We start from the raw sequence: 26,491 nt of genomic DNA on the forward strand, positions 1-26,491 counted from the left end.
GCAGTAGTGTTTAATTGGAACTACTGGTTGCGAAGCAAGAGTGAAACAAGTGATTGGATCACGAGGCTATTATATAGTAAGTGTTTCTTCCGCAGTCTACATTTACAATGGAAGGCTATGGGATTGTCATAACTCTCTCTCAATAGCTCTGATTGCCAGTATGCACAGGAAACTACGGTAGCCTATCGTTATCGTGAAATTTCAAACCACTGTAGTTTTGGTTAATTTGGTCTGCCATGGTCATCATTATGTAAGCAAACATGCCATATGGGAACGGTGTGGCATTTGGCGTTGCATGTGGCCAGCCTGTGATGGAATTGTCTGACGTCAGTCGCCTATGACGTATAACTATTACAAACAATATATAAAACATATGTGAAAAAGAATGTATGGATGTACTAAGTTGGTCTACTGAGATTAGTTCCAGTCAGACAAACAAACAGAAAGACAGATAGACACACACACAAGATTAATGCCCGGTGAAGATTCTTAAACATTCATGATCAAAAAAGGAACATCCGCAATTACAAAATAAGTGTTAAATCTTCTAATGCATCGCAGCAGTGATCACAGATACAAACACATTTCGGCACTTCTGACCTTCGCCAGCGTTTACGTCAGAAGGGCCAGAATGCGTTTGTATGCTTTGATCGGTGCTTTGATGCATTAGGAGAAGATTTGAAACGTGTTTTGTGAGTGCGGATGTTCCTTTTGTGATTATGTATGTTTTAAGAACATGCACCCGGCATTAATCTTACATTTTGTGAGTTCTGCGTGCCAATCTGTAGGACTACTTCATATTGTTAATTTAACTGCATCAAAACAATTCCATCACTGATATGCAAGATTACATTGACTGAATACAAGTTCAAAAAATATTATCTTGTGAACAAATCGCACAAATAAATCGCCCCATGTGTGTAAAGTGAGACACACACATACTGCTGTAATCCTCGCTCTTTTCAAACATAACCACAAATGCTGTGTTATTCTTTTATTTTTGAAATTGGCTTGAGTTGACTGTTGGTTGCTTACAACATCTGCAATTTTCCACTTTTAAAACATCAGATCCTCAGATGGAATATTAGCCAGTTTTTCATGTGCATCTGAAAAGTCTGACCTTTTGGCTACTGCTGGTTTGTATCTGATGGCAACATCCTGCGTCTTTTGGCAATCGATCTTCTAAACTGAACAACAAAACAAACCCAGATGCACAGGACCGCACACCTCAACACAATCACATAACACTAAACAAAACACAGTGTTGTGGCCTGGAACTGCTTCTGCTGCCAGGTATTGATCTGGCCCCGCAGGAGGAGATGCAGCACATTTCAACAAACAGGTGCTAGAGCCCGACCCATGCCAGATTTCCTGATTTTGTTGAGTCCTACCACTTACCGATGTTTTGACCTGATATTTTCAAAAATAAAATTGTTAAATCAATTCTAAACAATAAAAAAAAAGAGTAGAAAATTCAAAATTAGCAGCATGTGAAAAAGTTAAAAAACTTTTGAAATCTTTTGAAGTTTTACACCTATATGACATGCCCAAAATATTGATGCAGGTTGAAAGTGGTTAGAAATAGGGTGCATAATTGCTGATACCGATTTTGTCAAAAAGGTCAAATAATTTGTAAGGTCTGGCTCTATGCAGTAGGCCTACATTACAACAAACAGTTACACAGTTTTGCACACACACACACACACACACACACACACACACACACACACACACACACACACACACACACACACACACACACACACACACACACACACACACACACACACACTCACCAACCAACCACGTCTGCTCTCCTCGGCACAGAGCCGCACAACTCAGAAACGTGTGTCCATGCTGTCTATACATCCCCCCCTCACAGCGGGACAGTGCTTCATGTGTGGACGTCTTATCGAGTTTCATTTTGTCTTCACGCTGGCAGTGTTATTTTCTTCAAGGCTCCTGCCTGCTTGTCAGATGAACGGTGTAGATATTGGAACAGGCTGTCGCAGTCTCTGTAGATTTGATAAGTGTGCCTGCACTGCCTGCCTCACACGGTTTCAAATCCCCATGGGGCCGAGATGGCTTCTGACGTCTTCAACGTCTTCCACGGAAATTGAAATTTCAACAGTGCACAACATCAGCCAGTGAAGGGGTGTGTGTGTGTGTGTGTGTTTTTGTTCTACCAATAGTGTATCTATTCTCTTTGGCACACTATCTTATGATAGTATACATAGGCTTTGTTCAGACTGCAGGGAAATCCGATTTTGTGGTATCACTTGCTGAAGATACCAAATATACAAGCTCACAACGTGTCACATCCCATCACATTCAGACTTGTAGATCAGCTATTTTCGGACAACGTCATTCGACGAGTATAATTTGGTGTCCGAGTGCTCTTTTGCTATTTAGGCTTGATAAAACCTGATCTGATTCCAATCTAGATAGGCCAACATTTTTATTTGTGTTGTCAGTGTGAACATAGCCATGGGGAGCAAGGTTGATCTCGACACTATAGCTTGAATAACTAGCCACTGGCCAAGGATTACTGCAAAGGCCAAACTCGCCTCCTCTACGGTCCACAGCCCCAGCTCCACCCCTCTCCCCCCTGCCAGTCAAGCCACGCGGGGCCTGGACCCTCCGTGTTTGTTTGTCAGTCTGTGTCACGGCCGCATGCTGACACGCTTGATGTTCAACTAGAATCACATGCGGCCTTATTGCTACAGCATGTGTTCACTTTTAAGACGGCCAAAACGCGCCAGCACACATAAATGGAGGAGAGTGAATCCAAACTCCCTCCACTGTATTCCCCATAGAGCGAATGAAGACTGCACTATAGGAGGGCAGGGAGAAAGACAGTGATCGAGCGAGCATGAGCGAGAGAGGTAAAGAGTTGCAGAAACCATCATCTCCCCATGCATTTAGAAACGGATTCATTTTCCCGCGGTAGACTTGATCTATTGGCTTTATTATTTAGTTAGTGAAGTTGGGGAAGGAGCCAGAAGATAGAGAGATTTTTCTTTTTTGTGTGTACACCTCCATCCAATGAAGACCAGTGTAGGTTTATCACTCATATGTTTGACAGTTATATCGTTATTGTGACATACAGCAAGTGCGCTCATGCATATGCCCCGTCCATTTTGTGCATGTGTGTGTGTTTGTGTCTGTGCACACACAGGCTGTAGCGTTATCCTCCACCTTGCGGCGTATAGGAGAGGAGGTATCTCGGCCCACAGGCCAGCCTGCAGCCCTTCAGTTTGAGGATGCGGACCCCCTTCCCTGGCCCCGCAGCGTCGGACCCCCCCACAGGATCTGTCCGATGTACCGAAGCCCCTGTCCTCACACACGCATCCTCTCCATCCTCATCATTCTCCGTACCGTCACACAAGGTACACACACACACACACACACACACACACACACACACACACACACACTCACACACACAGATGTTGGAAAAATCCTCCCGAGTTCCCGTAGATGGAGGTGCAACGAATAAATTCCAATGTCAACAGGCAGTGAGTTGTTATGCAAATCCTTTGACAGAGCCTTTTTCGATGGAAATACTGCATCATTCACATCCTCTGGAACATTGTGTGATCATGTGGTCAGGTTTCTCCCCAAACATGACTTTTAGAAAAAGAACTGCCTACAAATCATTTGCACAAGTTATTTACTACCACACTCACTCACTCTCAACATTAAACCTATTCTCAGTAGGGATTGAATGGTATGAAATTTCACGGTACGGCACATCTACCAAAATACCATGTCATATAGAATTTCACGCTATGCATTTCCCCCTTTTGTATGAAAAACAAACCAGCAAGTATTTTTCTTTGGAGGAAAATATTTCTTTATTGAACTAAAGTTATGTATGCCTGCTTCTGTGTGTATCTGTGTGTATTTACCTGCAGCTCTCAAGCACTAGCATTGTAATGTTTACATAAAAATAGGGTTAATCTATACCGTGGGCAGACTGGGCACAGTATCACACAAAGAGGATCATGGTTCTTGATACTGTTTCATACCTTAACTTGTCTTGAACCCTATATACTTTGAGTTGATCAGAGTCCCCCAGGGCTCTATATAAGGCCCCCTCCTTTTTTCCCTCTACACTAAATCCTATATTAAAATTGGCTAATGGGAGGGTGGCCGGCCGGCAGACCACGGCCACATCACTCTGACTCAAACATAACCATAAACAAACCTGATACGCCCATATATAGGCAGGACCATGGCCAGTTGGCCACATCACTATGACTCAGACATAACCATAAACAAACCCTATATGCCCATATATAGGCATAAATGGAGATCCGGTTGTCATGTGCATATATGGGACCGACCGACTTCAAACTTGGCGCGCGCATCGGCAAGGACTCACAAGTTGTGAGCTTGTAGAATGTTCACCCCAGAAAAGGGAGTTCATGTGATTAAAAATTGTATACTGTTACATCCCTATTATCTTAATTGCAATATGCTAATGTCGCTGCTGACACCTATGGCTTGAATGGGCCTCCTCACTCAGCTATGAGTAAAATGACATACATGCTGCTGGGAATGGCATGTGTGACTGTCTACTACCAAAGCTATTGTGTTATTTATGTATGAACTCCTACCTTAGTCATATGATGAGCAGCGCACATACTAATACAAATTCTCAGTGTTAATGAACCCTAAGAATGTACAATAGGAACCATGCTACGCTCGGAGTTACAAATGGATAACTGAACACTGAGGTTTTTACTGTGTAGCCCTTCAAGTGGGACATGCGTGGGGAAAATGTGTCTGTGACGCAAATCATTTTCCATCTGCCACTGAAACAGGCAACCTCAAAACAGTCCTGTTTACACTTTGGATTTTGCTACATTTGCCGCATTTTGGCAAGACCATCTAGTTGACCTTAACTCACACGCACCCATGTTCAGCAGGAACCGGTGTTTAACTGAGATTTGCGCCCGGGTTTGAAGTACTTGGATTGATTTGTTGTTTTACGGTAAGCCTAGTCAACGTTACTGGCATGGAGGTAAAGGAGTGTTATTACATTTGGGCGAGGGGGGGCGCATAAGTGTGCTGTTCTTGTCTGCTTTTTCAGAACCTGCCTTTGTGGCCTGGCCAGATACATCCTGACACAATCCCTGAGGCATCTCAACTGGCTGCAATTCACACAGCTATTTTCCACATTTTAAAAAACAAATAAAAAAAAGCAACACATATTTTTCCTCCAAAAAATATTTTTTTAATTATTGATTACATCGATTGGTTCAATTAGGCTAACTGTTGCTCCCCTATTTCATTGTGCTCAAGCTTCTTGCATAGATTTTCTGCTACATCTTCCCATGGCCCAGTTGTTTAACCACTGGTTTATCATTACATACCACTGCCTCCTGGTTCCATATCTGTTTCATAAAGTACAGTACTGCTAACTAGGCCCTCAAGGCCTTTTCATTGCACGATGGTGCTGGAATCATTGGAATCATTATAAGGGATTAACTTCTTAACACTTAAACCCTATATACTTTGTTGACCGGCGTTCCCCAGGGGTGACTGTGTACTTGACCCCCTCCTTTTTTCCCTGTACACCAAATCTCTTTCTTTTTTTAAGATATTCTTTTGGCTTTTTCGGCCTTTATTGATAGTGCACAGTACATAGACAGGAAATGGGGAGAGAGAGACGGGGAGTGACACGCAGCAAAGGTCATCGGGATCGGGACTCGAACCCGCGACCCGCTGTCAGGCTGCAATGAAGCCTACTGTAGGTGCCCGGACCGCTGGGCCACACCACATTTCTTTGCAGAAAATAGACAATCTACAAGCTCACAATGTGTTGCAAAGCGCTGCATTGTGAGCTTGTAGATGTGCCATTTTTGCCAAATGTTCACCTATTTTTACTGAATGTTAGCCTTTTATGACATGCCCAGAACAGGAACGCTAGAGTTAGTGTGGTTAAGCCTGTATGCTTGTATGACTAATAGCAAAAATAGATGATTTTCAAGCTTGTAAATTCTGAAGACAGAAACTATTTTTACTTAAAATCTTTTAACTGAATGGGTTGAGAGGCTCACAACGCATTGCACTGTGATGTGTTGTAAGCTTTTAGATCTGCTATTTTTGCTATTTAACATTTTCGACTATTAGGACACTCCCAAAATAGGGATGCCAGGCTGAAAGTGGTTAATGATTTCACACGTGCTTGTTATCCTCCCCACTGTGCCAACAGCCCACTTGTAATGACGTGCACTAAACAGAAGTGGGCAGTGGTGCGGTTTCAAACCCGTGCTGAATTTCAGGGGGCTGCAAGGTGTGTTATCATCACACATACAAACTGTACATGCGGCACGTTACCTACCTATACCATCCATGTACTGGGAAGCTCTACAAACGCTGTGCTTTCAGTGGAAACTGCACGGAATGGATTCATTAATGAAAATCACATTTCCATGTCACTAGTAATTTGCTCAAATATGCCAGGGGATGCTAGAGTGCAGAGGAGGGTCAAACGTAAACCTGCTTGTCATGTACTGTTCTGGCCTGCCCGCTCCATCCATCACAGCAGATACAAGTGGACAGCAGAGGGAAAGTTTGACCAGCGTTTAAGTAGCTTATCTGAGCCAGTACAGAGTTCTCAGGGTAATTTTATCAAAGTGGCATATCACATTTAGCTGCACCTGAAGCTTTCCTCCGGTGCCTCATGCACTATAAATTCTCATCGGTGCAGTTATACGTCAAATCCTGACGTAGTCTTATTAATCTCTCCATTGATAAACAGCCCATAGCATAGCCAACTGAGTATGTTTCTATATAGCGTGAACTATCTTCTGTCAGTGCCGCTGCCAGGTTGGCTCGCTCGCCATCTCCGGATTGACGTGAAGCTGGATTGGGCATAATGGAGAGATAATTCTTCCCCTCCAGCACTCCCATCACACACACACAGGCTTTCTTTATATACATCATAGGTACCATTTATAAGATAAAGAAGAAAACCAATATGACTCCAAACAAAAGGAAGAAAAGAGAGAGAGAGCTTTTATCTTGCATCAGGTGTAATGAAAGCCGATCGGCATGTGGGTATTTTGAAGCGCGGTCGCTCAGAACCCGCAGTTAAGATGATCTGAGAGTCAGGGTTTGGGTTTCGACAGGTAGAATGTGTTTTTAACTGGTTGCTTGTGTCAGAATGGACCATTTAAGACTAAGGAGAGTGGAATAGTCTAGGGATGGGAGTTGGCAAGGATCTCCCAATACCATATTGATTCTTAGTTGACAATTTTATATGCATTGCGATTTTATTTTAACCACTTAAACCCTCTATACGCTCATCACCAAAATATTTTCCTAGTTTCACCGAGCCATCTGCTGGGTGAAGCTATAAAAGCAATTTCCCCTCTCCTGGGGACCAGAAAATACTCCCTTTCCTTTCCCCATTAAAAAGATGCCTTTACACAGTAAAATCCTTGGTGTTAATTTATCTGTTTGTAATCCTGAGTGTGTTCAAATGGAACCAAATGTACCCTTACAATAAAAAGCGCATTTATATAGATTATTTCTCCAAAGCGTGGTTAATGTGTATCTGGCATTGGCCAACGTAAGTCACTACGTGATTTGACTGATAAAACTGTACACCTAGTGAGACAATGGACTGGTCTGAACACACACACAACACGCAACGTTATACTGTATTTCACAGTAAACGTGAGGGTGGTCTGGGTGTTCCCAATTTCGAATGGGCATATATTGCTATGAGGCTCTCCCATCTGTTAAATATGTTGAGCAATGATGACCAGTATGTGAGAAAGCTTGCACGTTCTTCTCTGTTCTTGGACCTAAAACGACGGAAGGGTCCCTGGCATGTGACTCGGATCCTAACTTCCTAGGCTTCAAGAGGAAACTTAGTGGAAAACTAGACAGTCGCTCCCCCAGCTTCAGTGTGTGGTCTGACTGACCGGACCGAAATTATCTGTGCTGTTGGGCTGAAGTTGCCATGGAGTGGATAGGGTCTAACTCTGAGGTTGTGGCTGTCTCTGAGGATTTTATATCTGACCCCAGTATCGCTGTCAGAGCAACTATGACTGTGTGTGGACTTGAACACCAACTTCCACTGACTACTAATGCCCGAGGTCGCCTCCTATGGGCACAACAGCAAAGGCAGCGGCAACATTGGACTGAGCTAAGACGGCAAGGGAAGACTGCATGTCTCCCTGCTGTGGAACAAATGTTGCCATAGATGAGTGCAATGTTGACTTTACCATCTAAACTTAATCTCTCCATCTGGTTTCCAGGCAATCATGCTCCTCACTGTATACATCATGGTCATGAACAAATAGCTGAAACCATGATGTCCCACATCTTAAATGGGTACCATGTATACAGGGGACTCTACATAAGTAGGCATGACAGAATAGTAGACTTGATATCTTAAGATATCTCTTCCATTTTCAGGTCCTCCATCATGCTATATAAGCATTCTACTGTGAGGCTAAGCATGTTTAGCCTGTATAATGATGATTCTGTGATCTCTAACATTACAGCTAACACCCGTGATGTCATTGTTGTTAATGAAAACCATAGGGAGGTGTTCATTCTTGAGGTCGGCTGTACCTTTGATTACAGCTTAGAGGAAGCCTTTCTAACTAAAGTGCTAAGATATCATCAGCTAGAGCAGACCATCCCACAGTTAGGCTACATATGTAAACTTATAGGTTTTAATTATCTCTGGTAGCCTTGAGCACATGCATAGGTTGGTTGTGAGGGGCCTACAAATGGCCGTCCTCTCCAAAAGCAGGGCCAAACAGTTAGCAAGGTACTGCTGAGTATCAGCTCAATTTGGAGGAGTTGTTGTTTCCTTTATCCATGATTGATGTCTGCTGTGTCTGACAAGTATGTCAACTGTATTGTATGTAACAATGATCTGCCATATAGGCACTTTGTAACTGGCTGTTTTCCTATCGTCTGACTGCACTGGCAGTGTTTTATGTCCTTTGTACAAGGCATTCTTGTACTTCTGTTTATGTGGGCATAAATAAATAATTCAAATGTGTGACAGTTGTTCCTCTCTCTCCCATCCATAGCTGATGTGCTGGCCCTGGCGCTGGGCAGCCTCCACAGTGAGCTGGCGTGCGAGCAGAGCCATGGTGTGTTCCTGCATTACAGCGGAGTGTGTGTGTTACTGTCCCTGCTGCGGGCAGGACGCGGGGGCCTCCACACGCCCACAGACATCCTGATGCAACTCACCACTCAGTCCCGTAAGTTCAGGCGTGTCAAGTGTACATCCCAGACAGTCACACAACACCTGTGGAGTTACTCACACACAATTCTCATGTACATGAAAAGTATTATTTCACATTTTGTGTAAGTCAGGGGCTCCCATACCTCTCCATGTCAAGGACCCCGAAATAGCCATAGCCTCTGGATGTGGCCCCTATTGTAAAACAAAGAAAGAAAATACAGAAAAAAGGACATGACTCTGGTATGTCACAGAGACTTACCCCAGTCCAAGCCTTGATGCTGAGTGCCAAGCAGGAGGGCATCAGGTGTCATTTTTAGTCTTTGGTATGATTCAGCCAGGGATTGAACCCACAACCTCCCAATCTCAGGGGGGCACTCTAACCACAAGGCCACTGAGCTGGTGCCAGTTGACCTGTCTTACCATAAAACAACAAACCAATCAAAGTACTTCAAACCGTGGCACAATACACTTGGGCAAATCTCAGCTAAACACCGGTTTCTGCTGAACTTGGGTACATGTGAGTTAAGGTCAACTAGACGACGGTCTTGCCAACATTTTGCAAATGTACTGTTGCAAAATCCAAAGTTTAAACAGTACTGTTTTGAAGTTGCTTGTTTCAGACAAAGATGGAAGTGACAGGCACGATTTCCCTACGCAGTCTCACTTGAAGGGCTAGCGAACATTTTTGTAATTACGTACAAGGACTGGCAAACTGGGCGGAACAGTAGAGATAAACTGTCTTTGTTCACACAGTAAAATCCCCAGTTATTTTCTGGCCTGTTCACCACCAACTCATCATATCCAGAGCGAATGAGAGTAAATCGCATTACCCCGGGACAGCAAAGGAAAGGGTAAACAGTCACTTAGAGTAAAGCACAAACAATGTAGTGCTTCAAAGAATTTATTCCAGAAAGAATCTATACCAGGTAAACATCAAACATAGCGTAGTAGTCTAAACAATCTAAATAACATTCATAACATTTGTGGTCAAGCATAACTTAATCTGCGTCTATCAAAAAGGTGACGAGAAGGGACACAAGGAGTGCTAGGGGGTGAGGTGAAGTCTGATGAGGTGAGCGTATAGACTGCAGTGGAAAATGGCTTTGGGAAACTAAATTGTGCGTTAATTGCTGGTAGCTGACAGTAGGTGTGGAGATCCACACCTGAAATTATACCTTTAGCTCAGAAAGGAGCAGGGCTGCAACGTTTTTTTTCTTAGCTATCGAGAAGCGACTCAACAAATCAATGTGATTTTTTGTCATTAGTCCTATTTTATGCTTTGTTGTACAATGGTCTTGCACAAAAATACTGAAGATTATTTAAACTATATGAAGATTTTCATCTATAATGACACAGGATAGTGATTGACTGTTACAACATTTTTATCAAAAAATAAGATGAAAGAAAATAATTATTAGTTTTCATAATCGATTAGTTTGATTAACTGTTGCACCCCTAGAAAGGAGGCCGCAGTGCGGAGGGTGCTCGCCCGCCACTCGTCTCTCCGAGATTTATAGGCCGTCTGCCCTACCACCATTTACCTTGATTTATACCAGCATCCCTTCCACAATCTGATTCCTATGAAATCCACATGTGAACGCTGAGCTCCTCCTAAGCCGGCATCAATCACCGGGGGAGGATGCGAGGAGCAACAAACGTACGTGATGGTCAGGGCCTTGGACCCCATCACCCCCTCTCTCTCTGCGGGGTCTTTCATAGGCAGCCAGAAGGACGATAGAGGCCCATGCCGCGAGATGGAGAGAGAGAGAGAGAGGGGAATAGCTGCAATATGTTCCGGGCGGTGTAAGGCCAACGCAACTGGCAAGGTTATGAGCCGTGTCATTCTGAAGTGTGCACTGATACAGAACAGAGGGAGGATAGGGGTCAAGGTGTGTGTGTGTGTGTGTGTGTGTGTGTGTGTGTGTGTGTGTGTGTGTGTGTGTGTGTGTGCGTGTGTGTGTGTGTGTGTGTTATTACTAGTATAGTAGTATTACTATACTTGTGATGGTTAAATGTTCCCACATGTATAGTGGAATTTGAGAAATAGATATTGTGAGGAAAACTTTCCTAGTCCTCACAAGACAAATTTTATGGTTAAAAAGACTTTTCGAGTTTTGCTCACAACTAGGAAAAGATTCAGGGTAGGGTAGGGGTTAGGCATTTAGAGCTTAGGTTTAGGAGTTGGGGTTGGAGTTATGCCTGATTTAGTAGCGCTCCGGTGTCACACACCGAAAATAGCAGATATTACAACCTCACAATACATTGCAACGAGACATGTTGTGAGCGTGTAGATCAGCTATTTAGCTTTCATAGAATCACCATCCTAAAATGTCGATGTCCTCGCAACTATAGTAATTCAGATGTGTGTGTGTGTGTGTGTGTGTGTGTGTGTGTGTGTGTGTGTGTGTGTGTGTGTGTGTGTGTGTGTGTGTATGCGTGTCTAGGGGACTGTATGTCTAGTTAGCCTGGCTGATGGGTGTGTTTTACAGGGCAGTTAATGAGGAGAGACAGGGAAGGGGTAGAGACCAGGGGGGACGACATGGGTTCACACCTGAAGGTCACCAATAAAAACAAAATAACAAAATAAAATAAGGCCCCGCGCAATTAGTCACAAAACCATGCACACGCCACGTCCCTGCTCTTGTATCATGGCTAATGTACAGTCACACATGCAAGCAGCCGTTGTTCACCACAACCCTGGGTTGTACACACACACACACACACACACACACACACACACACACACACACACACACACACACACACACACACACACACACACACACACACACACACACACACATTGTCCCCAGTAGCACTTTTTTTTACTGGGCAGCCATGGCCACTTTCAGGTACAGTGGGTCTGTTGTCTATCCCCTCAAGGTCTTTAGCTACCATAGTCTCACTCTCATATAAACAGCTTCCAAGGACACATGTGGCCCTGCTTACTGTCTGCCTTCACCATATACGTGTGTGTGTGTGTGTATATCCCATTGAGACCTGAAGCCGATTCTACATGTCTCCTAAATCCCAACAGTTTTCTGAAAAACGTATGTTTCTAAATCAGTGGTGCTCAATCTTTTTCATGTCAAGGACCCCCAAAATTATATGTATTTGGCCGCAGACCCCCATCAAAATATTTTGTTCCAGGGACCCCCAGAAGCAATGATTTGAGTTAAAAATGTTCGCTTTAGAAACATATATATTCAAAGATTTGCACACATTTTCACGATTTTTCAAAAATATCAGATCTACAAGCTCGTAGCGCGGCACTCGGTGCCGCGCTATGAGCTTGTATATCTGCTATTTTTGAATAGCCAAAAGTGTAAAATAATGCTTTTTAGCTCAAATCTAAAAATGAGACAGTTCCAGGTCTCAATGGGATATATACACACACACACACACACACACACACACACACACACACACACACACACACACACACACACACACAGAGAGCATACTGAATGTGTGTCTGCTCCAATCTGGCTGTATGACTCCCATTCAGAGATCTAATCCACTGCATGTGGCATAGAATGTGTGTAGGTTTCTGTCCATTTGTGTGTGTGTGTGTGTGTGTGTGCTCGGACTGTTTGCTCTAGTCTCTATAGAGACCCCCCCCCCCCCCCGCCAACACCCCCACCCCACTAAATCACTGTGGACAAGTACCGTTTGGCGCTGACCCTGGCTGTTTGAAGTCTCACATGGGGACCTAGTGTACCTATGAAGAATCGAGGAAGCAGATGTGTGTCTGTCCATCTGTGTTTGTCCAGCCACATCTGTGCAAAATCTAGCGCACATGTAAGAGGACGATAAGTACGCATCATATCGCGGGCCAAGGGGGAGCGATAAAACCCTTTTTGGCTAACAGACATTTTTTCCTGTAGCTGTCGGAGAGGTGAGCTACAGTATGCGAGTGCCTGGGAAACAGATAATGTGTAAATTGGGACCATTCACAAGCAATGTTATTATGCAAGCATTTGAAATGGTGTTACTGCTAACAGTAGCCATGCGTACGTTGGTCTTAGCCACATTAACCCTGGCGTCCATATTTTGGGCATGTCATCGTAGGTCAAACATACGTTTTTCACAATTCTTCAATGTAAAAAAGTCAGAGGCGGGAAGCATTTTCTTTCCAGAGGGCCATTCTGACTTCGATAAAGTGAGCGAAGTGCCACACATGTGTCAATTGAATTGTAATGTGATACACGCAGTGCTGAATTACTTTAAAACTGCCTGAATTTGGTAGACATGACAGATTGCTTTTACAATAGGCAATTTGCAAGGCCAGAAGGCCTGGGTCCTTGCTTCACAACACAATAATTTTCTATTACAAAATGTAGACTCTGATGTACTCTGAGGTTACAATGAAAACTTTACTTTCATACAACAATCCACTTTAATGCATTATCAACTTTAAAACATAAGCTACCAATGTATATCTTGCCAGTTGCACCACTTCAGTTCAGTCACTGACAAGTAAGATAAGTGGTTGTGTTATTTTTCAGTGAGCAATTCAGTTCCACTAACCTTGGATCTCAGATATATTGTTGTGTGGTAGTTATGTATTGCTGACGCACACAAAGAGTACGATTAAAAGCACACCAAATATGTGAGATAAACGCAACAATAACAACAGCATAAATCGTTTTTATCTAGCTGTGATAGAAAAGTGAGGTTAACCACTTGAAACCTAGCGTTGCTATTCTGGGAGGAACAATCGTAGGATATAGTCGATTGTAGTTCGCGTGAGCTTGTAGATAGACTATTTTTGGTGAAGTACAGAGCCGAGCCCGGTCAACTAAGTATTAGTTTAGTAAGTATATTAGAGGGTTTAAGTGGTTTAGAAAAAATACAATAAAACCCTCACTAGCAATGGCTTTGTTTTTGAGAAAGGCTAATTAATGTTGTGTAAATGAGCATCTCTCCCAAAGCTGCAGTTAAGATCAAATCATTTTAATGTGTGGTGTAATCAAGCAAGCAAACCCGGCGGCAGCTTCACTCCTCTTCACACATTTTATTGTACTGCTACTGTATCAAGGCTGAAATTAATAATAAATAAAGAGGCAGCATATCCCACAAATAACAAATCACTGACAGATTACTAGCAATAAATCCTTGTTGGCATGCAAAAAAACACTCTGTTGTGTGATTTCATATTTGTGGGATGTGTGCTCCCTCCTTTTTTTAACATGTTTATTCGCATAGCACATTTCAACAACAAGGCAATTCAAAGTGCCTCACACAAAACATGAAGCATTGAGACATTTAGGCACAGAGCATTAGGACACAGAAGAAACACATTATAAAAGGCATTTGAATACAATAAAAAATGAGAGGGAAGTTCAAATAAAACAGAACGATAAGAGAATGAAATTACACACCAAAGGAAATGATTGATAAAATAAAATAAACCGAAAAGCCTTCAGCTTTGATTTCAAAGAAGTGAGAGTGTTAGCAGACCTGCAGTTTTCTTGGAGTTTGTTCCAGATATATGGTGCATTAAAACGGAGTGCTGCTTCTCCACGTTCAGTTTTGACTCGGGGTTCAGAAAGCAGACCTGACCCAGACAACCTGAGAAGTATGGATGGTTCATAATGTAGCACAAGATCAGAAATGCTTATAAAACAACAGTAGTATTTTGAAATAGATTCTTTGACAGACAGAGAGCCACTGTAAAGATCTAAGACCTGGAGTGATATGCTTCACTTTCTTGGTATTGGTAAGGACTCGAGCAGCAGCATTCTGAATCGGCTGCAGTCATCTGATCAATTCAAGTCGTTTAATCCTTGATATATTAAGAAAGTGATCGTATACTTTGTAATTGTCTTAATTTGGCTGTACAAGTTCAGGTAGTTCAGAGTACATGACTTCACCAAGATTTCTTGCTCGGATTGTGTTTTTTAATATTACCAACTGATACTGAGAGCACTGACTTTGCATTTAATTGTTCTTTCTTGTCTTCAAAAACAATTACTTGAGTTTTGTCTTTGTTTAATTGAAGAACATTTTGGCACATCATGCATTGAAGATTGTCTTTTAAATAAAACATGTTAATATAATATGTCTTTGTTTGCTACAGAGCTTATTTTCATAATTTATCCAAAACCCAGTGCAACAGTTACACTGGAAACTCGGAGCTCGGAGTCAGCTGTCCCCCCACCCCAGCGTTTAAGTGAGGTGTGGTTATCATCATAAATGTCTGAAAAAAACGTAATTTCAGACAAAACGGTGGATGTGGAACCACTGTGCCAGTAGCCTGTGTGGATGCTGACACTGTGGCCTGTAGACTTTGGAGAGTTAATTTTTTTGATGGAGCGTTTTTTGGCAGGAATGTGACTTTAGCAGAAACAAATGTTTTTCTTAACTAGCAACCGACTCATTTTCGGAACATCAAGGTCCCCCATTTGCTTTTATTGACAACAAAAAATATGCTCCCATCTGTGTGGATCTGTGCTCTTCTCTTTTTAATCCGTTTCATCTTTGTGTGTATGTGTGTGTGTGTGGTGATTATGGTTTGCTGTAGAGAAGGCCAGAGTTAACACTGACAATATGGAAGCTCATTGAAATGGCAGCATCACAAGCATCTGCGTCCCGTGTTCCCCCTTGGAGCGTTGAGTTTGTTTGTGGGATTGTCATTCAGCAGTTATTGCACATCTAGAGTTGATGTTTCTCTCGCTGGGCCGGTGGTTGTTTGTATGCAGCTATGCATGAGTTCATTTACTATTTTGTCCACTTCGTTCAGGGTCCTTATCTAATCAAACAGTCACAAGATGAATGGCTTTCTACATTTGACAAAACATAGTGCCTGGGGTAAGAATGTGTGTGTGTGTGTGTTAGTGTTGATTTTGACAGCACATTTTGATTTAGTTTTAGTCATAGTTTTAGTCTTTTGAATACAATTCCATTTAGTTTTAGTCATATTTTAGTCATCTGAAATGTTTTAGTTTTTGTCTAGTTTCAGTCGACAAAATATCATAAGATTATAGTCGACTAAATCTACAGTTGATTTAGTCGACTAAAATGTATTTTGGTGGTGCCTTGATGGTGTCGTAATGGCTGATTTTACACTTGGTTGCTTGCTGAAAATAGCCGATCTACTGCGACGCGTTGTGAGCTTGTAGATCTGCTATTTTCAGCATGCACACCCTAGCGCAACCAACCGTAAAATGACTTGTCTTAGTTCTAGTGTATCTCTTCTCCACTAGTCTCTCTCTAACATTTTAGTCTAGTTTTTATTTGTTGACGAAATTGTCAATATATTTAGTCTTAGTTTTAGTCATCATAGCTTAGTTTTTATTTAGTCTTTATTTCGTTTTCGTTAGTGAAAAAAGGTAGTCAACGAACATTTTTCGTCACACAGTTTTAGTCGACGAAATCAACACTGGTGTGTGTGTGTGTGTGTGTGTGTGTGTGTGTACTGTGTAGGCTTCCTAGTACCCTTCCTGGAGGCATGTAGCTGTGAGGACTTCTTCCGTACGGTCTCACAGCTCCTAAAGAACCCTCGCATGGAGCTCCCAGTGCTGGAGAAGCTTTCCATCCTCCTTCAGAAACTGTCAAACATCAGGTATGCACACGCACACGTACAGTATGTATTGCAAGCCTGGTGGGGATTGTTTCAATAAAATTTCATTTTTACCATCGTTTTGCCAACCCAACCCTAACCTCAAAATCCCAATCCCTAACCCTAGACCTAACTCCTCAATGCCTAATCCTAACCATGACCCCAACCTGGAACCTTTACTAATTGTAACCTTTGAGCTCTGAAAAGCTTTCTTAGCCATGAAAATTATCCTTTTCCTAAAGTTTCACTTTTATGCCGTTTCTCCAATAAATAAAACAAAAACAGAATACCTGCAAATGCGTACTCACGCTGTACATGAGCATGCACACATTCATGTGCCCTCACAATGGATACCATTTTGTTCACATGGACAGCCCAAGTTGTGGGTATGATCTGAAGCAGCAGTGTATGAACACAGTCAGAGTTTTAGACAGAGGAGAAAAGCGAAGGTCACAATCAATCAGCGAATGTGTTTTGAAGCCTGCTCTCCATGGGAATGGTTTCAGTGGCGCTTAAGTGGCAGGATATGGCGCAACAGAAAAGTATTTGGAAGCATCTCTCCAATGATATATTTATAGACTAATAGGTCTTTGTGGTTTGCGTTGTGTGTGTGGGTGGGTGTGTGCTTGTGTGAATGCGTGTCGGTGTGCGTGCGTTCAGGAAGAACCGTCGGCTGTTTGAGCTCTCCTCCCTCCACCTCCTGCTGCTGGAGTTGCATCGTACCACCGATCCGGCAAACACCTTCCTCTGTCTCAACCTCAGCTCCATCCTGCTCAACCTCAAATAACACAGCAGCACACACACACACACACACACACACACACACACACACACACACACACACACACACACACACACACACACACACACGAATGCATGCACACACACACGTTTGTATTACTATAATATTTTAGATTGGGGAGGGTTTTTTTGTGCCATTTTTAACCCTAAAGGGCTTAATTTTCACACTGGAAGCACCTGAAGCGCCTAGTAATACATTTTTAGTGAGAGGCGAGCGGGCATGTAGGGAGGTGCGGGCAATCTGACAGGCGACAGGAGCGACAAACTGCTGCACTCCTGTGAAAATGTTGCGTTTGCTTGTGCTCGTTTCACGCACGCGCCCCGGCGTGATGTGTTGTGATTGTGGGCGACATTTTTCTACGCAGTGCGTAGGACAATGAAGGATGTGACACAGCTGAAGCAGGCGTAGTGCTGGCGTTTTACACGTGGTGAACCATTCACATGAGAAGCGCAATGCGACCACGCTGATCCAAGTACAAGGCATGTCAGGCATAACTCTAACCCCTAAACCTGACCTCTAAATGCCTAATAATAATCCTAATCACAACCTGAATATTTTCCTAATTGTAAGCCAACTCTAAACATTGTTTTCAACCATAGAACAACCATTTATCATGGGAGGACCAGGAGAATTGTCTTCACAATGTCTGTTTCTCACATTCTACTTTAGTAGTGGGGGACATTTGGCCTTCACGAGTACAGTAATACAACTACACACACACACACACACACACACACACACACACACACACACACACACACACACACACACACACTCTCTCACTCTCACTCTTTCACACTCCCCTGTGCCTCAATCCTCATTCCATCCTGTGAAACCTCCGATAAAACACTCGCATGCACAGTCGAACTCTCTCTCACACACACACGTTTTATCCATCCTGACAAAAATCCTCTTCAGTCCATCAAAGGTATATATATATGTTTTTATTTATGTACCTTATGTTTTGTACTTTTTTTTGTGTCAGCCATCTTGTTTTTATGTTCCAGAAAGCTAAACTTTAGTGCCCCGTCTTTCGCCATATGCAATGAAAATTCCTGTTATGAAACGAGTATCATGCTTCTTTAATGGGTGTCTCATGTGCTCCGGGGCGGAAGAGCGGACTCAACTGTGAAGCTTTTTAATGGCAATAAACAAAAGAACGAACTGGAGAGGGACGGCGCACGTATGAACGGTCCGAATCCATATGTTTCATATAAAGAAGTCTTATTTGTTTGTTCCAAAACAATGTTGGGTGGATGTGGAGGGGGGGGGAGGTAATGGCCTCAGCATGGGCACACTGATGGTGGCGGATGATGGAGCAGATTAGGAGCGCTGGAACCGTCATAGTTGATTTTGAGGGCTTGGGACATAACACAGCGAGCGCTTGATCAATCTGATCCATTATGATCACATGACAGGCTATGCCTGCCTTTTTTGTGTGTGTGTGTGTGTGTGGGTGGGTGGGTGGGTGTGTGGGGAGGGGGGTTGATGTTCCTTTATCTTTTTTTTCAGGAGGAATCAAACATCTGGCAACAGAAATCGGTCCCATTTTCAAGTCGTTTTGCGAAAGACGCATTTAACCACATGAGCCCTAGTGTCCCTATTCTGGGCATGTCATAACAGCGGAACATTTGCCGAAAATAGCTACAAGCTCACGTGTTGTGAGCTTGTAGATTGCCTAATTTCAGTGAAGAGATTTGATGTATTTGGGGGGGGGGACCAAGTATAGACCCCTGGGGGACCCCGGTCAATGAAATATATGGTGTTTACCTGGATAAAATTCTCACCCTGACTTTCTAGCCCTTTGACTCCCTCATTCTGTCCATCCGTCTGTTGTTAAGGAACATTTTGGTGGGTTGCCGTGTGCGCCGAGGTGGTTCCCCTGTCGGCGGTCGGTCTGGCTGTCTGTCAGCGCTAACGACATCTTAATTAACTGTCAGTTCAAGCCTGATGAGCAGATGTGATTATTGCAATCACACACACTCACGCGCGCACGCACACACACACACACACACACACACACACACTCGCACGTCCTCTGGAACATACGCTCTTCCACTCTTCCCTGCTCTGTCTCTCTCCTACACAAGCGGACACACACAGTTGTTATAAAGCTAAATTTTCTCAATGTTGGGTCCATGGACCACCAGGGGTCCAAATGGATGCTATATGGGTCTGTAAATCTGAGAGTTAAATTGGGTCCTTGATATTAAAAAAGTTTGAGAATCACTGAACTTAACAATAATGGAACCCCAGTCTACACAGTAAAATCCTCAGTGCTTATGAAACCAAATGGACCTGTAAGGGTCCATTTGGTTCCATCTGTACACTCTTGGAGTTGCAGTCCCATAAGGGTCTATTTGGACCGCTGCTGGTGGTCCCCGGACTCAACGTTGAGAAACAGTATTACATTACGGTCCAAGGAACAAATAATAAGCCTCTCTTTCCGTGTCTGTAGTGCCAGTCCACCTCTAACTGTTTATTGAATGGACCTGTCTCGTGTGTTAACTGTGTGTGTTTGACAGTCTGCCTCTGTCTGATGTCTGCACACACACACACCAGACGCATTCAGTATTCGGTATAATACTGTATATACCCACACACACACACACACACACACACAAGGTGACAGAGGGAGTTGAATCTATCTGTTCTGCCCCTGCAGCGTATCGCCACTCGTCTCTCCACGGACCTGAAATGATGGAGAAATGGAGCTGGATGTTAAGCTACCCACCTCCCTGGCCTCGCTTTCTGTTGCAGTTCAGTTCACTTAAGTCATTTTGCTCTGGCAAGGTTGTAAGTGTAACCCGGAGCAACCCGGCGCTACTGAGCACACTGATCTCGCACATCGCCACACTTACCCACACTACTAGAGATAGATCGGTTATGTACACTTACAGTAGATTTATACCTTTGTGGTTCGAGTGCGGAGAGCCAAGCAAGGACCCTAAGCAAGGTACCTTATTTCTAAATCCCTATACGTTACTATTATGTTTACTCTTACTTTTATCTCCACAAGTCTGAAAGGCCTGTGTCTGTCTGTCTGTCTGTCGATCGATCTATCTATGTATTTGAACTGTTTATTGACGAAGGCTTTGAGTGATAGAGGTGAGATTTAGACACACTTTTTGTCACATTGTCACTGATCTGATTCCAAATGCCAACTCTCTTGACATAAATGCGTGGTATTTTAGTAGTGGTGACTGACTTTGGGTACAGCGGGTCACATATGGTAGTAGGCTCCCGATCAGGCTCTGTGGTTCCAGTGAGCACTGAAGCTTTAAGACTCGGATATAGATGTGCTCCAATGATCCACATCACTGTTCTCCCCATAAAAAGCCTCAGGCCCCACGTCAGGCCCCACGGCAATAAAATGCAACAAATGCGATATAATGGGGTGGTATTAACCCTACAGTATGCCAGACAGGATGATCGGTACTTACTATCTGATTAAAGCACAAGCATTGTAACGGAACCTCCCCGCTGCTGCTATACGACTGTCATCGCCTCATTTATTTATTTCTAGGACTTCAATTAAGTCTGGCCGGCAGTCGGCGCGCCACTTTGCTCTAAAACACATAAACCTGTGAGTGTATCGCTGCACAGCATCACACGCAGGAGGTAGGTGTGTGTGTGTGTGTGTGTGTGTGTGTGTGTGTGTGTGTGTGTGTGTGTGTGTGTGTGTGTGTGTGTGTGTGTGTGTGTGTGTGTGTGTGTGTGTGTGTGTGTGTGTGTGTGTGTGTGTGTGTGTGTGTGTGTGTTGTGTTTTGTGTGTGTGATTTATGTTTGGGCTTTTTCAGTGGACCAAAAAAAAAAAGTCTGGAAAGTACACTAAGAGAGTGCCTCCTGCCCCAATCCTGGCATGTAAGACCTCATTAAAATGTTATTTAAAAGGCGGCAAGGAGGAGGAGGAACAGGGTCGATGGGGTGGGGCTAACGTTAGCGGTTCCGCTTCGCCAGAACCATAAAGTCAAGTCAATCAGCTCTTTGACGTGGCGGACCACCGAATGTATATTATTTCCACCAGGCGCAGTATTTATGAATATGGCGCTTGTATAATCCAATAAGCGACTGGAGGTTGTGGTAATATACCTGACTGTAAATCTGGTACGGGAGTGAAGGCTGTCCTGAGTGGAAGCAGCTGTCCGGGGGTTTTTGGGAGGGGGTGTGTGCGTGGGGGGTGCAGAGGCAGAGAGAAGCGTGCGTGGCAGACGGACAGCGATCAAACTGTCGACCACCTTCCTCCTGGTGATCACTCGCTCCTTATATGTCTCCGGCTGCTCTGCTCTGCGATCATCCCAGTCCATGTGCGTGGATTCGATCACGATCTGTTTTATAGTGATCGGGTTTGGTTTGCGTTTCTGGCTCATCTTTTGAGATTGTCCAGACATCCATCTCCGCAAGTGATGCTCTCCACTGCACTGTGTGTGTGCTCGCGCCCGGGCGTGTGTGCATGTGCGTGTGAGAGGGAGGAGGCGGGGGTCTCTCTCCAATCCATGTGGCGGTGACTGTCTGTCTGTGTGTTTCTTTGGGACTATTGTTCTGTGTAAACAGCGCCACGCTTCAGCGTTCGCAGGAGGAGATGGGGGTGGCTCTGTGTACACTGTTTCCCATATTTGTCTGAGGGTGATTGATGACAGCCACAAAGCTGGATGCGTTCAGACATGCTCCGGTGCTAAAAAGCAATCAGGCCCTCTTTGTGTCAATAGTGCAATTCATATTCATGACCACCACCAGACTTCTCTTATGCTAAATGGCATAAGGCCTTCTTCCTTCGGCGCAACGGGGGCAGAAGGCGCCATTCGCCGTAGTACTCATTACGTTGTGTGTGTTTTAAGTCTGGGAGGCGACCAAAGCACGTCACGCCCAGTTTATACTCGGTTGTGCGGTGTGCCATGCACCGGAAATGGCTGATCTACACAAGCTCACTGTGAGCTTGCAGATCTGCTACTTTTGGTGCGCGCCACCGGCATGCAGTATGACCCATTCAATTCGGGAACACATCTGTGTCATTTTAGATGTCTTTTGGCTATTTAAAAATAGCAGATGTACAAGCTCATAGCACGGCACTCGGTGCCGCGCTATGAGCTTGTACATCTGCTATTTTTAAGCTCTGCGAATCTGCGAATTTTTAGATGAATTTGTGCAACATTTGTGCAAATCTTTGAATATATATATATATTTTAAAGCGAACATTTGTAACTCAAATCTTTGTTTCTTGGGGGGGGGGGGGGGGGGGGTCAAAATATTTTGAGATGGGGGTCCGCGGCCGAATACATATCATTTTGGGGGTCCTTGACATAAAGGAGTTTGAGCACCACTGATAAAGCAATGTATGTTTTTTCAGAAACCTGTTTAGAAGACATTTGTAATGTGGGATAATTCAGCCATCACTTGTGTTCCCCTCTATACTGCACCCCACTGTGCAGGCTCTTGTCCAATGGAGGAGTAGCTCCATAACAATCTTTCAAAAGAGGACATAATGGTGACGTGTGTGCCGTTATGTCACCATTATGTCCTACTTTGAAAGATCGTCCACATTGTGGACACTGATCTTATTCCAAAGACATTCAGGGGATAATAAAAGTTGTTCTATTCCGGGAAGTCATGTTCTGTTTGTGAAACACAACGTATTATTTACTCATCACAATGACTTGTGTCCTCAAAAATGTTACCGTTTGTCCGATGTTTTCATTTTTGTTAAATCAATGTTTGAAACTGTGTTATTACATTTTGTTTTATAACCCTAGTTATTTTTCAAATAGGATAGGCAAAATAACAATAACTTTATTTATGTAGCACTTCTCTACACATGAGTCACAAAGTGCTGCACAAATAGGACAGAACACACAAAAAAACAAGGAAACAAAGAACAAACAAAATAAACAAAAGAAAAGAAAATGAGCTAAAGCAAAATACAATAATACAATAAGCCTCGGCTTCAGCCTACCCCTTTTCGGGACACTAACATTGTGGACTTAACTGTATGTATTATCTGTTCTGTTAAATGGACCGAAATAAATAAATAAATAAACTTAAGCAGAGGGTCCCAAGATAGCAAATGAATTCAGCCATATTCCACCGCAAGTATCAGTTTCATAATAATTGTAAATCTTCAGTTCGTAATAAAAGAGATGTGTTTTGTGTTAGATTAACGTGCACTTAGTTAGCACTTATAGTACTAGCTCCAAATGTGAATGCACAGCAAACTGTTTAGTGTTTACTCTTGAGAATGTTAAAATGTAATAATGGAACAGAATTATTTATTTTCTTTCCAGTACCGACCGTGGAAAATGGAACATTTCCATCCCCATTTAATCTTGCAGTCCAGACGTTGTTTTCTTTTTTTTTACTATTGGCTCAGGTTGTTCCGTGTAATCAAAGAAATTGACCCAAGTCTGGGTGCTACAGCTATTTGATGGATGTATTAGCAGGTAATTGGTCGACAGGGATGAGCATAGGCTTGTAGTTGTGGAGGATCACGTGCCTGCGTACGTGCACGTGTGGGGTAGTTGACTGACTGGCGGTACTAAGAGCTTTAATTAGGCTTCTTCCTGAGCTGCAGTCAAATTGGCGCTCCTTACCCCCGAGGAGGACTGTGTCTGTATCACTTCACCTCGCCATGCTGAGCACAGCAAGCCATGCCAAGCGCTTAAGACGCTAAAACGGACCCTCAGGTCACACGCAGACTCTTCACCGTGTGTGTGTGTGTGTGTGTGTGTGTTCGCACCCACACACACAGTTCTTCAGCCTTCAAGCGGTGAAGGATTATCTTGGGCGGTAGTGAGTGTTTGAAACCCGAGGAGAGACGGTGCGGCAGTGCCCTGCCCCGGAGCAGCATCTCCTCTCACTTGATAGACCTTTTCCAAAAGATCCACAGCCAGCAGCACAGATGCACACCAGTCACCTTATCATTTAGCTAAAGCCTTGGGAATTCTGCACGTGCGCGCGCACACACACACACACACACACACACACACACACACACACACACACACACACACACACACACACACACACACACACACACACACACACTGGGAGCCTAATCAATGTACAGTGCACAAGGGTCAGTGGTGGAAAGTACACTACATCCACTACATCTCAGAGGCAAATATTGTACTTTTACTCCACCACAATTATTTGAAAACTTTAGTTACTTTGTAGATTTTGATTATTATTACAAAACATACATTAACCACTTCAGCCCTAGAGTATATGCATTTCGGCCATTTGAAAATAGCCGATCTACAAGCAGTTGACAAGTAGTAGACAAGCAGTCGACAAACTCACAATGCGTTGCGATGCGACGCATTGTGAGCTTGTAGATCGGCTATTTTCAAAATATTTTTATAAATTTGAAAAAGTGAAATGGGACATTCTGCAGAATGAGTACTTTTACTTTTGATACCTTAAGTACATTTTGATTCCAATACTTTTACTTTTGAATTCCGGACTTTTACTTGTAACAGAGTATTTCTACATTGCAGTATTGATACTCTTACTTAAGTAAAAATGTTTTACTTTTTGAGTACTTTTTCCACCACTGATATGGGTGAGAATGACTACTACAGTATGCTACTATGGGTGATGTCATGCTCAGAGGAGGTGGGGGGCGGTTAAAAAAAACCAAAAAAACAAAGATAGTGAGTGAGGCGTCTAGAATTGCGTCCAACTTCTGTGAACACCTACCGGGCAAAATAATGAGTTTATTTTCGGCGGCACCCACATCAGATTCCTCCCAGGTTGAGAGAATAGTTTCCTGCCTTCACGGCTCAGGTTACATCATTACCTTGGAGGCGGAATAGAAAATGAGTAATGATGTTAGTATAATATAGCTATATTTATGTTGCTGATATCTCTTCATGTGCCGACCAAGAACAGAGGTCTCCCTGTGCATAGTTTCAGTGTACTGGCAGCCTGCTACACACACACACACACACACACACACACACACACACACACACACATACACACACACACACACACACACACACACACACAAACCAGGCTTGAATGATAAATGTCAGCAGTGGTCGTCGTAGGAGTTATTCAAAACATTGGCGGGATGTGGCGCCATGTACTGTACATAGAGTACATGCTCTTTTGTTTATGTTGTATGAGTTGGTGTGTGAATAATAATAATCACTGGTATAACAAGTAACATGTCTTTGATTTTGAGAAATTATTTGGCCTCATTTCTTGTCCTGTATTGACTTGCAGCGGCGTTGCCAATATAAGGAATTATGTTGGATATGAGACTAGCAATGTGTGGCCTGTTGCCTTTCAAAAAATAAATGTGTCCATCATGTTAGATCTGCTCATCACGCAGGCCTCCAACGCACGCTGCTTCTATCATTTTAAACGCCTATAGAATCCACTCAGGGAAAACAACTCTTCTTCACTGGATACACAGTAAAATCCTAAATGGTGATTCATCCATTGTGACTCTGTGTTTCAAATATAAAATTTACTCAGGATTGGACAATATACAGTATTGTCATCATATCAATATGTTGGCGTAAGTGTTGTTTTCCTGGTTTTAATCCCTCAAGTCCTATTTTTAAAAATAAAAAGATAGCAGATGTACAACTCGCGTTGTGATGCAACCCTTTGTGAGCTCGTAGAGCTGCTATTTTCCCTTTTTTTGGGGGGTATACTATCGTTACAATATGATATTATTGTCACAATATTGATATTAAAGTATATGGTAAAAAATAGTGATCTAAATTTTATCCATACCGACACGCCTTACATTTATGTATAGGCTTTATCCTCCTGGACGAGACCTCTGATCTGCACTGACATTCTTCTTGGAAAGATTAAAGTAGGAGGCTTGCTGTCTGTAAAAGGGTGGGTGTGTCCCCGTCCGTCTGGGTCCGGAACTAATGTCGCCAAC

General features: G+C 43.3%; 1 protein-coding gene across 1 annotated transcript in view; it reads left to right on the plus strand.

The window, feature by feature from the left end:
* Window positions 1-17,603, plus strand: part of ccdc138 (coiled-coil domain containing 138) — a 38,911-nt gene extending 21,308 nt beyond the window's left edge. The window contains exons 12-15 of the mRNA XM_084084597.1: window positions 3,179-3,389; window positions 9,069-9,242; window positions 16,655-16,793; window positions 17,451-17,603. Coding sequence (XP_083940723.1) covers window positions 3,179-3,389; window positions 9,069-9,242; window positions 16,655-16,793; window positions 17,451-17,577 — 651 coding nt within the window. The 3' untranslated portion in view covers window positions 17,578-17,603. The remainder of the gene's footprint in view (window positions 1-3,178; window positions 3,390-9,068; window positions 9,243-16,654; window positions 16,794-17,450) is intronic.
* Window positions 17,604-26,491: the final 8,888 nt, after the last annotated feature.

This window comes from Gymnoscopelus microlampas (assembly GCF_963454915.1).
Source record: "Gymnoscopelus microlampas genome assembly, chromosome: 17".
Classification (NCBI taxonomy): Eukaryota; Metazoa; Chordata; class Actinopteri; order Myctophiformes; family Myctophidae; genus Gymnoscopelus; species Gymnoscopelus microlampas.